General features: G+C 41.1%; 2 protein-coding genes across 4 annotated transcripts; one reads left to right on the top strand and one right to left on the bottom strand.

Annotated features, from left to right (window-relative positions):
• Nucleotides 1–57: 57 nt before the first annotated feature.
• On the bottom strand, nucleotides 58–10,446 carry LOC135525822 (heat shock 70 kDa protein 4L-like). 2 transcript variants are annotated; one of them, XM_064953713.1, is made up of 19 exons: nucleotides 10,053–10,446; nucleotides 8,533–8,590; nucleotides 8,267–8,407; nucleotides 7,559–7,681; nucleotides 7,300–7,399; nucleotides 6,485–6,618; nucleotides 6,136–6,380; nucleotides 5,956–6,032; nucleotides 5,688–5,839; nucleotides 5,439–5,545; nucleotides 5,157–5,290; nucleotides 4,391–4,587; nucleotides 3,222–3,296; nucleotides 2,963–3,106; nucleotides 2,408–2,533; nucleotides 2,170–2,277; nucleotides 1,803–1,922; nucleotides 1,083–1,244; nucleotides 58–962 (listed from the first exon to the last, which is right to left on the bottom strand). In XM_064953713.1, the coding sequence occupies exons 1-19, from the start codon at nucleotides 10,157–10,159 to the stop codon at nucleotides 780–782; spliced, it is 2,493 nt and encodes an 830-aa protein (XP_064809785.1). In that variant the 5' UTR covers nucleotides 10,160–10,446; the 3' UTR covers nucleotides 58–779. The 2 variants fall into 2 exon arrangements, with proteins under 2 accessions (XP_064809785.1, XP_064809786.1); XM_064953714.1 differs by lacking the exon at nucleotides 10,053–10,446 and adding an exon at nucleotides 9,934–10,010.
• A 920-nt stretch (nucleotides 10,447–11,366) lies between these two features.
• chmp3 (charged multivesicular body protein 3) lies at nucleotides 11,367–17,077 on the top strand. Of its 2 annotated transcripts, XM_064953710.1 has the most exons (7): nucleotides 11,367–11,777; nucleotides 12,412–12,472; nucleotides 13,411–13,590; nucleotides 15,043–15,164; nucleotides 15,259–15,293; nucleotides 15,840–15,954; nucleotides 16,082–17,077. In XM_064953710.1, the coding sequence occupies exons 1-7, from the start codon at nucleotides 11,733–11,735 to the stop codon at nucleotides 16,211–16,213; spliced, it is 690 nt and encodes a 229-aa protein (XP_064809782.1). In that variant the 5' UTR covers nucleotides 11,367–11,732; the 3' UTR covers nucleotides 16,214–17,077. The 2 variants fall into 2 exon arrangements, with proteins under 2 accessions (XP_064809782.1, XP_064809783.1); XM_064953711.1 differs by lacking the exon at nucleotides 15,259–15,293 and having other exon boundaries at nucleotides 11,370–11,777.

The following is a 17,077-nucleotide window of genomic DNA, read 5'->3' as shown; positions in this document are numbered from 1 at the left end:
GCACTTTAGTCAATTACATTTCGATCAAAAATGAAATAACACAATGTTTGTCTTAAAGACAAAAATAATGCATTTATTACTTGCCGTCTTAAAATCTCATGATTCAAATATGGAAATGCATGAAAACAAGTAAAAGAATAGGCAGCACCTTGCTCTCTTGTCTTGCTACTTGACAGTTGTGGTGTGTCACCCATTTCAACACTAGGAATGTATCCTATACACAACTATATGCACTGGCCAGTTTAAATTACTAAAATAATATTTACAGAATCTAGACATACAGACATCTTTTCAAATTAATATATTAAATACAAATATATATAATATGTATTATTGCATACATAGTTTACTAATAGTTTAATAAGCCTTAGCATTTGTTCAGACAGTAATTCTACTTATGTTTCACTACAAGGTTATGTGCAATAAGAGTCACCTTAGAGATCTGCTTATGGGACTTTTGAAATGCAAACACATATGGTTTAGAAAAACAATTTTTGGGAGAGCCTGCATTGTTTTAATCTATATCTAGTTTTACAGTTAATGACTATATATGGTATTGTCTAACCACTCAAGAAGGAGTGCACCATTGTAACATACAAGGGTAAGTCTAAAAAGGTAAAAATCAAACAGGGGGACTCTAAATACAAATGCACAAAACAGCCTGCTGAGTGGTGGTGGACATGGAAAAATGGTCCCTTGATATACTATGTATGTTTGGGTAGACCTGCTCTGATGGGAGCTAGAGTGATGATAGCAGAGCTTGTTTGGCAGAGAGGGGCTCAGTCAATCTCCATCTCTCCTGAGGGAGGCTTTGTTTGGTTGCTTCCCTTTGCCTCTCCCTTCCCGTCAGCTCCTTGCCTTGGGCCGTTATGGGCCCCGTTGCTCTTGTAGTTCTCCTCTGACACATCCTCTGCTTTGGGCTTCGGCCGGTTGACCACTGGGTTGCATACTTCATCCAGTTCCTAAAGTATAGGTATATGTGGGAGATCGGAACATGCAGTATTATTAAAACGATAAGTAACTGGTAACGATGTGCCAATAGCATGTCATATGGTTGAATCATACCCTCTTATCACACACACCTGTATTTTGGTAATGATGTCTGCTACTTTGACTACTGGGTCCTGGGCGATGGTGAGTTGGCTCTGGGCATTCATCTTGCTGTTCATCCAGCCCATACTTTCATTTACACACTTCTCCACGTTGCTCATCTCCTCAGTATTCAGATGCTGGTAACGTTCATCCTGAGTGTAGATAGGAAACAAAACAATTAGAGCTAGACCACCTCTACCTCATTTATACCCTCACAAAATAATTAATTAATCTAAATTTCACAGATTGTTTATTACATACATCTTGGGTTAAACCCAGAAACATATTAAGTCCTAGAACAGATAGTGTCACAATTGCTCATAAAATTACTATGACATTGACCTAACCAGGTTTAAAAACTGTACAGGCCACAGATGACTGATGACACTAAACAAGTCAAATGGAGTGTACTGAATATGGAAAAGGTAATACAGAGAAAGTAATTAGCACAATCCCAACAGAGCAGTGGTGTAGTAATTCACAGAGAAAAAGGGGCATTGTAAATGGTCTCAGCATCATTTCACTGCATCTCACACTGAACTTTAGTGATTGGTGGTTCAATCATAGAAATAGAACGGCTTCAATGTTTCTAAAGTAGGAGATAACAAGCACGCAATAACATGATAATGCCTTTTCTGACATCAGTGCAATCCAGAAAAACAAAAAGATCACAAAGATGAAAGGATACTGAAAAGTATTCAAATTTTGACCTTCTGTTTGTAAAGCTCCACAGCCTTCATATAGAGTTGGATCTTCTTGCCCATTTCTTCAAATGCCCTCGGCCTGTCCTCCTGCTCCCTGTGTTTGTCCTGAATGGGCTGGCCAAAACTCTGGAAAAGGACATCAGTCAAATCACATCAGTCAAGTCACCAAAAAAAAATGCTGAGTCGTTTGAAGCCAAACCTTCAAACGGAGGTTAATGTTTTCAAATGGAGATTACACTGTTCACCTAAATGCCCCCAAAAACATTTGTTTATTATTCACGAATCTTGCTCCTGATTTCAGAACTGCCATAATAGCAGATGGGTGCAGGCAGAGGCTGGATATAAAAATCCTTTATGCTAAATGAACACTAACCTTGAGATCTTCCAGCTTGTCCACATAGACCTGTTTGTCTTGGTCCTCTCCCTCCTCATAAAGCCAGTTCTCTGTGTCTTCGAGCATCATTGTCAGACGATTACTGTCCTTTTTGGAAGGTGAGAAAGGCCAAAACAGGTATCAGTAAACACATGATGTATTGCAAAGCCTTGTTCTTTGTTCAATGTGGCAATATTTATTTATTAGTTGAAAGGAATATGTTAATCTAAGTTCTTACCTCCTCAGTGGTGTACTTCTCATAGATGCCACACAGTTTGTCCCGCAGGTCATACACATATTCCTCCACAGCATTCTTAGCATCATTCCTCTCTTTCTCCAGCTTGTCCTGGACGATCATCTGACTCTGAAGTACAGAGAGAGAAAAGGAGGGAGCGACAGAGGGAGGCACGTGTGCTGAGAGCCAAAATCAGCCTTCCGCCTCCTCTAATACCCACTCCCAGGCGGCTCAATGGAATCCAGCCACACATAAATATAGGACACAGTGAGGTACATCATCTGCCACAGTTTTGTAGAAGTGTACAACATAGGTCAATCATGAATGAGACAACTAATGCGGAACTTGCTGTTACATTTCCAAAGGTGGTTCAGATTGTTAACCTTCATACAGAAACCCTTCCTACTCATGTTTTATGTATTTGAACTAAACAAGGCAGGTAAGTTTTACTTTACAATAAGCTTTCCTTAGGGTCAAAGTTTTTTCCCCCAGTTGACGTGACCAGCATTACAATGAGAATATGACTCCGCTGTTGGGAAGGCCTTAAGAGGGACTCACCTCATACTCCACAAAGTCATTGAGGACCCCCCTGTCCAGCTGTCTGATGATGTTGGCCAGGATGGGAAGGTCAGTGCTTTTCACTTTGACTTTGGGCTTGCTTCCCCCTGCTGCTGGGTCCTGCTTCTCACCAGGGACTCTCTCCTTTGTTGGGAGATTAAACAAATAAATCAGTTCCAACTCTTATATTGATTCGCAGTGTTTCACAAGGCATAAAAGTTTAAGTGTAATTATAGTTTCTTATTATGAATGTATTCACCTTACTGCAGGAACTGACATCCTCATTCTGCTGGTCACCCTGGCTTTGACTCTCCTGGTCCACCTGCATTTTAGTCTGAGACAGTAGGACACTCTCACAGCAACATCACCTGAATATTACAATCAACTCTTGGCTGCTCTACTTCCAGTAGGTTTGACTCATGGACCACCTTAGTAGTGAAATTCATTATGTTACACCTATGTCTAGTCTATCTCAACCAGCTTACTTCAAGCTGCACACCCCTCCTTTTAAAGTAACTGTGCAGTGTTTCCAGATTTCTATAAAATATGACCTATAATTAATTACAATATGAGTGAAATAGGTTTCCTTCCAAAATATGGTAATTAAGTAAGTTAAAAAGCTGCTTTTCTGTGTTGGAATGGTGTGTTTGAGATACGAGTTTTCTCTATTTTATGCTTTGGCCACAAATACGAGTCAACAACGAGTCAATACGAGTCAACAACGGAATATGATTTTCACTGGACAGTTGCTTTAATCTAATCAAAATCTCTACTGTTCAGAGATGCCAATTAGAATGTTATGATCTGTATGAGTAACACATTCAAATACACTGACATATTGATAATATCAAAGGAGTGGAGGATGATTCTTTTTTTATAGCAGACACAGGTACAGCACAGCCTGTGAAGGATAGAGCTATGAAGATGTGGAAAGTATATTCATCTTAATAGCTATTCCACTGGCTTCATGTATCCTCTGGCGTCACACACTGCCAAGCCTGGTTATACAAACACACCCGTTCTCTCAAGCTCAATGTGATGAACCTTAGTGAGACCAGTGCTCCACAGATGAGACCAGCATTGGACTTCACCTCGCAGAGGGTGAAGTGGAGTATGAAAAGGGATTGGAGTGAGGGCTAATCACACACAGTGACCACAAACCTCCTCCATATAGTTAAAGGTGTCATCTTCAATGAGAGGAAAGGGGTGCAGCTTCAAGAGCCAGGAATAGAGAGAAAATGAGCTTGAGTGAAAATAACCACATAGAAAAAGACATGAGGTCAAATCAGTGCTTTAAGTCTTAGACCTAAGACATTTAAAGGGAAGATTAAACAACAGCTTCTTTGTTGCTCTGAAATCTTAAAATAGTGTGAAGTGGCTGAAAAACATGAATCAGGTGAATCTTCTCACTCCTCCTATCTCTCTTACCTGGTCCTCTGGCCTTCCTTCATTCTGCACAGTGGGTTCCATGTCCATCTGAACATCCTCTCCTTCACCCTTCTGCTTCTCGATCAGGGAGGCACTGGAAACACTGAAGATGCCATGCACGTTGACGCGCACTTTGACCTTCACTTTGGAGCTCTCTCCATCAGGCTGGGGAACCACATTCTGAACAGAAAAACGCCCTGAGAAAGCAAGAGAGAAAGGGATGGAGGGAGAGAGACATTCAAATGTCACACCTGATGGAGTCACAAGAAATGACACAAACACACTGGAGAATTGACATGTCCATCAGAGACAGGGGAAAGAGGATGAGGTCTGACTAGCTAGTAATTGCACTTCTTTCAAACTGAAATCCCATCTGCGACACCCCCTTATAATGCACACACTCACACACACAGCTCGGCTCTGTAAATGACTCCTGTGACTCATAGGGACGCAGTGTTCCATGAGAGATTAAGCCTGAGTCCTAATTACCTGCCAGGTGGGAGACCCCCACTATAGGGTTTCAATGTTCATCATCAGGCTGGCCACCAGGGAACACTTGCAAATAGCCATTACAGACATATTGGAGCTGAATTCCATAGAGCACACTGCTCTGTCTTGTAAGGGGATCTCAAGGCAGAATAGCAAAGTGCCATCCGGGTGTTACAGCTACATATTTTATGTTCAGTGAGACCACCTTCAAATTCCTTGAACAGGTACATTAAAGATGGAAGAACTGCAGAGGCCTGAGTTGAATAAGCAGGTGTACCTATCCTGATGTCCGGGTAAGGCAGCTCCTGTGGGAGGCTGTAGAACGCTTCCAAGTCAAAGGGCTCCTTCTTGTGGAAGGTAATGACTTTGGAGAAGGGTGCTGCATGGTTCTTACTGTACACCTCACATTCTCTGTAGAACAGACAGTGGTGTTGAATGAGGTCAAGACAAACACAGAGGGAAACACTGAGTTGTGATGTCTGCTCATCTTACTATAAACAACACTGTACCTACAGACGCATGTTTCTTTCTATAGAGCCAGCTGAGTATGTGCCCTTACCCAACTCCATCTTCTGTGGGGGACTTCCAACGCAGGGTGATGGGAAAGGGAACCACATCAGTGATAGAGAATTCACGCACCTTAAACGCTGGGGACATAATTGCACACTACACACACACATACATAAACAAACACACACCCAAACAAGGACATAAACACACAATCACTTTGTTACACACTGAATATTACAGCAAATCATATACAATTGATGGCTGAAGTTTCCATCTCTGTAAGAGGATAGGGGAGTACCTGAAGAGCACAGCCCCGTGCCACAGCCTCATCTGCATTGAGTGTGGTGCTGACATCTTTGCCAAAGAACTTGGAGATCCTCTCTTTAATGGAAGGGATCCTGGTGGCTCCTCCTACCACCTCCACTGCATAGATCTCATCCCGGCTCAGCTCTGACACAAAACACAAACACACAGAGAGGGTAAAATAATACATGTTGAAATATAATTTACTGTCACCACGGATGTTCATCTACTAAATCAAATTCGATTTGCTAAAAATGACGTACTTGATTGTTCCATAACTGCTTTCAATGGTGCCTCTACTCTCATCAAAAAGGGTGCACACAGTTCTTCAAACTGGACTCTGAAAATTAAAAGGAAGGGGAAAAGTGGAATTATCATTAATGCATATAAATCTCTAAGACTATAGGAAGCTAAATGAAGGGGTCACAAATCGATATGTGTACCTGTTCATCTTGCCTGTCACATCAATGTCATTCATGAAGCACTCGATGTTAATGGGAAGGTCAGAGCAGTTGGCGCTCATCAACTTCTTCAGTTTCTCACATTCCTGAGACAGACGCAGAATAGCCCTGGGGTTCTCCCTCACGTTGAGCTTGTACCTTGCCTTGAATTCCTCGCAGAAGTTATCCACAAGTGCCTCATCAAAGTTACGCCCACCCAGGTAGGGGTCAAAGGCTGTTGCCAGGACCTGGTTAATTGACCAGACAGTTAGGGGTTAAATATGGAATAAATCATTTAAAAAGAAGGGTGAAAATAGTGATAGGCTTCAGTACTTTAGGAATAAAAATCCACCTTGAGTTTGCCTTTGTTAAAGGCTGATATGGAGACCTGGAATGATGAATGTCCCAGGTCCACGAACACCACATTGCGTGGCTTCTCTTCTGGGGTGGGCAGGTCCTGTTTGTAGATCCCATAAGCCAGGGCCACTGCCATTTCGAAACAACAATGTGAGACACTCTAATGAATAACACTACACCACTGCAGGAATAAGAGCATCTTAGTGGATGGAAATTAATATGAGTAATGTATGTGTTATAAAGTCATTCTGGTCCCCTAAACCTAATATCACAAAATATGATTATATGTTTGTCAGCTTAAAGGCCTACACATTGTAGCTTAAAGGCCTACACATTGTAGCTTAAAGGCCTACACGTAGCTTAAAGGAATACACATTATAGCTTAAAGGCCTACACATTGTAGCTTAAAGGCCTACACATTGTAACTTAAAGACCAACACATTGTAGCTTAAAGGCCTACACATTGTAGCTTAAAGGAATACACATTGTAGCTTAAAGGCCTACACATTGTAGCTTAAAGGCCTACACATTGTAACTTAAAGGCATGCCTACACAGGCCTACAAATCCAACAAGGGGCTTTTCAAATGCCCTCTGTGAATATCAGTGCCTGCTGATTAAGGGGAGAAAACTAAGACTTGCAAAACTGCAGTCTCTAGGGAACCCCAGCCTATTTTGGGATAATGATATTCCCTAATAAAATAAAGTTGTTGGTAGAAATAAAAAACGTGTTGTGAAACAATTAAATACACATTAATGCTTTAGGCAACAAGAATCAATAAATCTAAAGACACTCTGTGGGAACCACTGACCTGCCGTGGTGTCATTGATCAGACGCAGACAGTTCAACCCTGCAATTTGGGTGGCATCCATCACAGACCTCCTCTCTGCATCGGTGAAAAAACTTGGAACCTATGAAACAAAACTCTTGTTAGAAAATAATAAACTTGAAATAGGATGGAAATATTTGTATGGTTAGTTTCATGGTATATTCAGATGTGCAGTAGCTATATTGTTATTATGTTGACTAGTTCCATTTTCAGTATATTGCAATATATTGTTGCAACTCACAGAGATCACACAGTCCACAACTGGCTTCTTGAGGGCGCTCTCTGAAGTTTCCTTCAGCTTGGTCAGCAGCATTGCTGTTACCTGCTCAATTGTGAATACCTTGTCCTCATCCAGATAACGCACCTATGAATGGGACACAGTTTTAATTTAGGCCATTTAGACCAATGGTTCCCAAACTGTGGGGTCGGCATGCGGTGTGCGCCCCCCCCCCCCAAAAAAAATAATAATAATAAGGAACTCAGTTTTCAACTTACTCTTGAAAGATGTAATAATAAATTCAGACAGTGTAATTTCAAAATTGGGTAGTGCATCATCAGTTTTCCTCTTGTCATGTCAGTCATTGCATACCATGGAGTACTATTTAGAACTTCTCAGAAATGTACAGATCAACTAGCCCATGTCGGCTTATGTTTCTTAGCTAAGTTTTTCAGCCCATAGATTTTATGGTGATGTTTGAGTCACTCAATATCGCAAAAATACACATTAGACATGGCAAAATGTATAAAACTACAAGAAAATTAGCTTTAAAACTGCAAAATTATCTTCTTTGTGGGTCAAATACAGTAGAAAATACAAACAATTGAGCAAAATAACAATGGTACAGTACATAGCGATAATGGTCCATGGGGTGATGGAGCTAAAGAGAAGAAAATATAAATGGAGTGCAGTGAAAAGTGAACCAAGTGGAAATGTGTACAGTGGTGTTACCTTGATTCCAGTGTTGCCACTGGCCAGCTTGTGCAAGCTGTAAGGCAACTTGGGTTTCTCCCCCTGGACATATGGGTCATCGAACGCTCTGCCATGGAACTTCTTGAAGCCATGGACTGTGTTTTTGAAATTTGTTATAATCTGAAATAAAACATATTTGTTTTACTTACATGTGATTTGATCCTGAACAATTTGATAATTTCCCCAAAAGTATTTATCAGCACAGTACTAGTACTATAAAATCTATTCTCATTTGATTATCTTACTTGACCCTTGGCTGCATTTCCAATGGTGCGGTTTTTGGAGGCCAGAGACACCCAAGCCCTGGGGAACCAAAACAAATGAATACATAAAAAATATGCTATAGGCCTAATGGTTGATGGTAGGCTACAAGATAGATTGACATAGAAAGAAGAATACCAGTTTAGAACGATGGAGGTTGAAAATCTGCAGATTATTAAGGGAATTTCACAAGGGAGTCTGAAAGTATTATGAATTAGGGCAGTAAGACAGAACAGTTCACCTTCAAATATTTAAAATAGTAGCATGTTCTCTGGGCAGCCGAACGAGTAGAGCAAAGACCGTGAGTAAAGTAGAGAATACCGCACATGCGCAGAAGCTTCAGACATTTTCGGGAAGTGGATTCCGAAGAATTCGTGCTCATTAATAATATCCCTTTCTTAACGAATTTAACTGATACACTTACGGCATCAGCTCATTGTGTTGCTGACAAAAAGTGATCCGGGTTTTTATATGCATAGAAAAAGATGCCTGCAGTTGCTCTGATGTCATTTTAGTTAATTGGAAATTGTAGTTATTTGCAAGAGCAGGCTGTAATAAAACCCAGGTCATTACATTCCCACTCACTGAGAGTATTGGTGCACCTTGCACAGTGGCATGTTAGGAGGAGTAGGTGGAATCTTGCAGTTTCGAGAGGAATTAGTGTCAACTAAACTTTAGGCCATAAGGCTCCATGTTTTTCACAGTCACCTCTTCCAACGTCATAACGTGTGTATGATAGTCACATTTACATAGGCTTACAAGCAGCCATAGGCTTACAAGCAGCCAATCTAGAGCCTATATTTATCTTTGTTCAAATGATTCTGTCCACATGGGAATTTGTCGTACTCTATGTCTGAGAGCAAAAAAATTACCACAACAGTCAAGTCCCAGCAAATGCAATGATGATCGCCAGAAATGAAATGCGATATAGCCTACATTTTGTTGACACTCAACGCATGGGCCTGCTTTGAAAAAAACACCCACAACATATCTTATTTCAAAAATAGAGTAATGTAAACATATTCATTAAAACAACGATAAGACATGAGATATAGAAAGAAATCAACAAAAACATTCTAATACTGAACAATTTGGTCATATTTGGGCGTAGGCTATCGCCAAGCCTTAAAAATAATGTCTCGGAACAGGATAGGATAGAAAAGTGTAAGATAAGGCCAAAAATTCCATATACGTATACGATTGCAATTATTAAGTCATTTGGTAAAATTAACATGTAACAAAGACTTCTGAGAATGGAGACGAGGTTATAACGTTGTAATATGCAAAGCTGAAAAATATACCAATCAATAGGCTACGCATGTACATGGAAGAAAAAATACTATCCAATGTAATGTCATCCTCCAATGTAAGATATTCATAATTACACATGAAACATCCATCGTAGAAGCATTTGATCACTACGCCATCAGGTAGGCTACAGCGCGCATCCAGTCGCAAACATTGCGCACAGTCACATTCTATATAGTGTCAATGATATACTTACGGCGTACATCTGTCACTGTATTCATTGGCAATGGTTTCAATGCCGCCGCTTCTGGCAACAGCGATGTAACAATTTTGGAAACCCACATCAATACCTACTACTGACATAATGAACGTAGCTGTTAACTTGCGCTATTCCACGTTACGACTGACACTTGACACCTTTCCGATTAGAAAAATAAAATACTCCACTATGCGTGACTGTAGGCTATTTTAAATTATGCCTTTCGTTTTCAGCATCTATTTTAGAGTTAGTTTACACAGTGCTGACTAAATTACTAGCTGTTATGTAAAACAAACTGTTTATAGTCAACTCATTCAACCTAATCCCAGTGAGCCTGGATGTCCACAGGATTCTCTCAGCCTCTATATGGCTACAGTACCATCCGGCAATCCAAGCAAACATGCGCAATTGTAAAGATCAGTCTGGAATGCCTTTAAAACCCGCCCCTGCTATCTGTTATTGGTTAAAATTCACCAAAGGTGTATTTGATTGGTGCGACAGACCATATGAGAGAAAAATCTAGAAGTCCTTGAAAGGGAATCTGCCTTTACGTCATGAGTGACAGTGTAGGGCATGGTCTGCTAGTGTAGGGATAAGTGGATTTGCCACGAGAAGCAATCCTGCCAGGCAAAATGCTATAAAAACAACAAGTTATATTGACCTCTGTAATACCCTTTTTTTGCAGACCACTGGATATACACTAACTGTACAAAACATTATGAACACATTCCTAATATTGAGTTGCACACCCTCCATTGACACTCCACATACAAAGGGATCACAGGCCTCGTGTCATGTCACCATTATACAGATATGTAAGCCTAGGCATACCTCAATGTTACATTTACATTTACATTTAAGTCATTTGGCAGACGCTCTTATCCAGAGCGACTTACAAAATGTTGATACATACCAAAGCCAAAAGTATTACTGAGAGGCTGTAATTGAACTGGAATACTGGAATTGAACAGGTGCAGCTCAAGGTATGAAGCTAATACCAAAGAGTCAGATTGCAGTATTTCCAAATATCTTCAATGTCTTCCTTTAGTTATAGCCTACAATTCTAGGTTTCAGGGGACCTAACCACAATACAACACAGGTGAGCTGAATCTTCACTCATATGACCTACTCGGATTCAACGCTGTTCAGCGGCCATGGTGCTGAATCTGTGATCACTCCTTTGTTTTAGTTCACTTTCGTCGTGTTGCTAGCTGTCCATGGTGCTGAACGCTTATGAGCCATGTAGACATTCCCACGGGCTAGTTATTAGGCTATGTGTTCCTGCGGTTTCTACAATTTAAGTGGCCACCAGGTAGCATACCACTCACTGCATTGTGTTGGATCCAAAACACATTACATTTGCTAGGCCTATCTCTGATGTCATGCTTTGGGTCTATTGGTTTAAGTATATTGACGACCTTATCATTTGGAAATATTGAATACGTTTGATACATTTTAACATTATTTTGCATTTAGCACTACATAGTTTCAGTCATTTAGATTCAAGGAAAAAATACAGGAAAAGAAGATTGCGTGCACGTATTGGAACGTGGCCTGTGAGGCGAAGTGGCGTAGCTTGGAATCAGGAAGTGGTTGAAGGTGTATGACACTTTTTCTGTGGTTTTCTGTATTATTATCAGTTTAGCTAAGTTAGTTAACGTTTACGTTGTAATCAACATGGGGCTGTTCGGGAAAACACACGATAAACCACCGAAAGACCTGGTAAGTAAAGGCTTCTGGTAAAGGGCGACGAGCTTGCGAGCTAGCCAGCTATCAGCGTGCCAAACAATGCATTCGAAGTTAGCCAGCTCTGGTTATTCATGGCATGGCGACGGTGTTGCGTTTATTGAATAACTCTTCTCAGTCGTATCTCAACTTCAATGGAATAGCGTTGTGTTTTAAAGTAGCTAATGCAACGTTAGCTAGCTAGATAACGTTGACCAAGGCAGATAACGTTAACGAGCTGGCTCCCTAACGTTAGCCAACTAACGTTAGCTGGGCAACTGTTGCTGAGCTAGCTAACGTTAGCATTTCAGTTTGATTGTTAGCTAGCAAGCTAAGTGCTTGTCTGTGCTTGCTACTTGTATTGAAAGAATGTGTAGCGTATCGTTACAAACTTTATTCCCGAAAATGCTGTGGCTAGCCACACAGATAACGTTAAAGTACAAGCAGCAGGTAGCAGTCAGCACCATCTTCGGATGTAAACAAACCAACAATCTAAAGCACGTTTTCATGGTTCTGTCTCAAATATGCTGTGTTTACACTACATTTCCTCGAAACTTTACAGTGAATAGCACAGTTAATGTCATATTTTACTCTTTTTTTTACACTTAATTCACTTTTTCTATCATTTAAGGTAAATGAATGGTCACTCAAAATCAGGAAGGAGATGAGAGTGATTGACAGACAAATTCGAGGTGAGAAGAAGAGCTTCAAGGCTATTTTATGTGAGGTCCAGTGCGACTTTGCTTTGTTACTCTCTTTGTTACTCTAAGAATGTCAGAGAGCAAATCGTTTTCAATACACTAAAGCAACATAAACACAAAGTACGGTGTCCAATCAAAATCTCATATTTTCACTAATGGGTAAAAAAAACTACTGTTAAACCAATGGACCAAACCTCATGTCTATCAAAATCCATTCAAAAGTTTTACCCTCGTAGGATGGCAAAAATTAGGGTGACTAAATCAACGGAGGCCAGAGAAGAAGAAAAAGTTAAATTGCACAGCTTCGTGTCAGCTATAGACTGGATGCTGTGCAAGAATGAAGGCTCACTTTCAGGTTGAACTTGGCATCTTTCTTCTCAAATCCGCAGGGCATAGATATCGATTTTGAGACGTAGTATTATCAGATTTTAGTATACACTTCTCAATGTGACATTTTCCTGTTATTTAAAAAAAAAGATTTCTCATCAAAAAAAGTATATCTTTGTGAAATATCAATGGAACACTGAACATACTGTTTATTTCAAAAAAGCCTTTTAAAAGCCTTTTACATTTAATCCAGCTTTTTCTTTTTGCGACCTGCGGAAATTACTTTGAAGACAACCACCACAACATGTAAAATCCTCAAAAGTTTCTGCGAGAAAGCTGCACCGCTCTGTCAACAGTTTTTGGGTATACTACTGTTAATGAAATGTGAGACAAAGACCCCACTGAACGATTCAGAACATGAATAATAATATTTGTCTTGGTAATATGTATTTTATAACATAAGGAAGTTAAATTTCATCACCAATGTACGTTTGGTAGACAACCTACACAAATGAAAGCTGCTGTCAAACTTATGTTATACATTACAGTTTGTTACATTACATTATTTAGCAGTTTCTCATTGTTCCTCTCTTGTATCTCAGACATTCAGAGGGAGGAGGAGAAGGTAAAGAGATCCATTAAAGATGCTGCTAAAAAGGGACACCGGGACGTGTGTGTGGTTCTTGCAAAAGAGATGATCCAGTCGAAACGTGCAGTCAGCAAACTTTATGCTTCCAAAGCCCAAATGAACTCTGTACTACTCAGCATGAAGAACCAGCTTTGTGAGTGTTAAAGCAACTGATATAGTGCCACCAGATACTTTTGCATATATAGTGTATATTGTATGTGGACACCCCTTCAAATTAGTGGATTGGGCTATTTCAGCCACACCCATTACTGACTGGTGTATAAAATTGAGGACACAGACATGCAATCTCCATAGGAAAACAATAATAGTAGAATGGCCCATACTGAAGAGCTCAGTGACTTTAGATGTGGCACCGTCATAGGATTCTACCTTTCCAACAAGTCAGTTCGTTAAATTTCTGCCCTGCTAGAGCTGCCCTGGTCAACTGTAAGGGCTGTTATTGTGAAGTGGATACGTCTAGGAGCAACAAAGGTTCAGCCGCAAAGTGGTAGGCCACACAAGCTCACAGAATGGCACGTCTGAAGCACATAGGGTGTAAAAATGTCTTTGGTTGCAACACTCACTACCGAATTCCAAACTGCCTCTGGAATCAACGTTGGCACAATAACTGTTTGTCGGGAGCTTCATGAAATGGGTTTCAATGGCCAAGCAGCCGCACACTAGCCTAAGATTACCATGCGCAATGCCAAGTGTCGGCTGGAATAGTGTAAAGCTCGCCACCATTGGACTCTGGAGCAGTGGAAACGTGTTCTCTGGAGTGATAAGTCACACATCACCATCAGGCAGTCCGACGGACGAATCTGTGTTTGGCAGATGCCAGGAGAATGCTACTTGCCCCAGTGCATAGTGCCAACTGTAAGGTTTGGTGAAAGAGGAATAATGATCTGGGGCTGTTTTTCATGGTTTGAGCTAGGTTCCTTAGTTCCAGTGAAGGGAAGTCTTAATGTTATAGCATACAATGATATTCTAGACGATTCTGTGCTTCCAACTTTGTGGCAACAGTTTGCGGAAGGCCCTTTCCTGTTTCTGCATGACAATGCCCCCGTGCACAAAGCGAGGTGCATACAGAAGTGGTTTGTCAAGATCGGAGTGGAAGAACTTGACTGGACTGCACAGAGTCCTAACCTCAACTCCATCGAACACCATTGGGATGAATTGGAATGCCGACTTCGAGCCAGGCCTAACCACCCAACATCCAGTGTCCGACCTGTTGTGGCTGAATGGAAGCAAGTCCCTGTAGCAATGTTCCAACATCTAGTGTAAATCCTTCCCAGAAGAGTGGAGGAGGTTATAGCAGCAAAGGGGGGACCAACTCCATATTAATGCACATGATTTTATAAAGAGATGTTTGCCGAGCTTTTGGCCATGTGTATCTTGAAAATACCCAGGATAAGTTCAGTTGATGATGATAAATGAATAGAAACGCTTTGTAACTGTAAGCTAGTACGGTCCTAAGTTTTTCCTGGTCAAGCCAAGTGGTCAGGCCAAGTTATGTCCGTAATATGAATATGTACTTTACATGTCATGCTACAGTACACATCCCAATTGGAAGGGGTTGTGTGTGACTCTGCTGTTATTTTTTCAGCTGTATTGCGTGTAGCTGGGGCCCTTCAGAAGAGCACAGAGGTCATGAAAGCCATGCAGAGCTTAGTAAAGATCCCAGAGATCCAGGGCACCATGAGGGAGCTGTCTAAGGAGATGATGAAGGTCAGTCGCATATCTGCTGACTCACTGTGGCCACTTTGTGTCTGTTGGGAGCATAAATCTATCACTGCTCATGTCTGTTTCTCTATGTGTGTAGCTGTCTCAGGGACTCAGGGATGCCGTCCAGTTTAGGTAACCACTGCCAAATATATATTTTTAAAGTATTCTTTTTACCCCCAATGTTGTGGTATCCAATTGGTAGTTAGTCTTGTCCCATCGCTGCAACTCCTGTACAGACTCGGGAGAGGTGAAGATCGAGAGCCATGGGTCCTCCGAAACACGACCCTGCCAAGCCTCACTGCTTCTTGACACATTGCTGCTTAACCCCGAAGCCAGCCGCACCAATGTGTTGGAGGAAACACCGTACAACTGCCGACTGTGTTGGGGTGCATGGGCCCGGCTTGCCACAGGAGTCGCTAGAGCGCGATGGGACAAGGACATCTCTGCCGGCCTAAATCTCCCCGAACGACACGGGGCCAATTGTGCATCGCCTCATGGGTCTCCCGAACCCGGATCTGTAGCGAAGCCTCAAGCGCTGCAGTGCCTTAGACCGCTGCACCACCCGGGAGGCCCCAAAGCTACAAACATAGTTTATGTTTGAATATATATTGAATTTTTATGTTTAAATTAGTAAATACTGTTTGAGTATTGATTATTTATGTTGTGAGTGTCCCACAGGCTGGTATCATCGAGGAGATGTTGGAGGATACCTTTGAAAGCATGGAGGATGACGATGAGATGGAGGAGGCAGCAGAGGCGGAAGTTGATAAGATCCTCTTTGAGATCACAGCAGGTAAAGATAGTCCCTCTGGTAATCAAGCTTGTCTCAGTTGTTTGGGGCTGTATATTATTGCCTGTCTGGAGAGGATAAAAAAAATACTATTATACATGCTGACCCCTGGTGGTTTGTTCCATATCAGGTGCCCTTGGCAAAGCGCCCAGCAAAGTCACAGACGCCCTGCCTGAAATGGAGCCTCCTGCCGCAGCTGCAGCCTCAGAGGATGAGTCGGAGGAGGACATTGAGGAGATGCATTCTAGACTGGCAGCCTTAAGGAGCTAAGATTGACCTCTTTCTGTCCCCTTAAAGTCTTTTTGCCTGTCTAAGGATGTACAAGGTACAATTTGGTGTACGGTTTACCTAGGGGTTTCTCAACCACATTTTGTCTCTTTCTTTCACATAGTTATTTTGGAGTATCTTTGGGCTGTGAACTTTTCAATGTTTAGGGCTAAATAACACATCAGATCTGTTCTTAATGGAAAGGGGATTTTGTGATCTTACATGTTAACTGGGTAAACCCAGAAATCACTCAATGTGTGGCGTGTCTGTACACCCAACATTTAATAAAGATGTATGAATCTCAAGATAGCTAAAAAATAAGAAGGACCCATCTGTATCTTAAATGCTGAGTGTGGTCTGATTCTTTTGGTCTTGTATTTGAGGAAGTCGAGGCTTCATTCTCCAATTGGGTGGATTAACTAGAGACTTACTCTGAGCCGGTCACTGACATATCTAACCTGTAATGGAAACGTCTTGCTCTACATTGAGAAATGAAATGAGTGACTCATCACTTTCAAGTGTTCATGAAACTTGAATCCATCACTACTCTGATCTAGATCCAAATTGAATACAGTATTACAATTTAATACGATATTTCATTCACTTTCAGCATTATAAACACTAGAACTAAAAAGCAAACTTCTGTCAGTAGTTTGTCTCTGTACAGTACATATGTATCTATATTATGTTGTCTTATATAAAGTTGTTTGGAGGGGTAAAGAATGCACGGAAATTGACTAACATATTTTTTACATTGAGATCCAGCTTCGTTAACTGTATATTGTTGGCCTCAAAGTCCTAATAATTTGTTGTGCTTATTCAGTAAAAAATAAAAATGATTGGTTAGTTTTGTTTCAGA

The sequence above is a fragment of the Oncorhynchus masou genome, chromosome 32 (genome assembly GCF_036934945.1).
Source record: "Oncorhynchus masou masou isolate Uvic2021 chromosome 32, UVic_Omas_1.1, whole genome shotgun sequence".
Taxonomy (NCBI): Eukaryota; Metazoa; Chordata; class Actinopteri; order Salmoniformes; family Salmonidae; genus Oncorhynchus; species Oncorhynchus masou.
The sequence above is the reverse complement of the archived record's forward strand: the minus strand, read 5'-3'. Positions and strand labels throughout refer to the sequence as shown.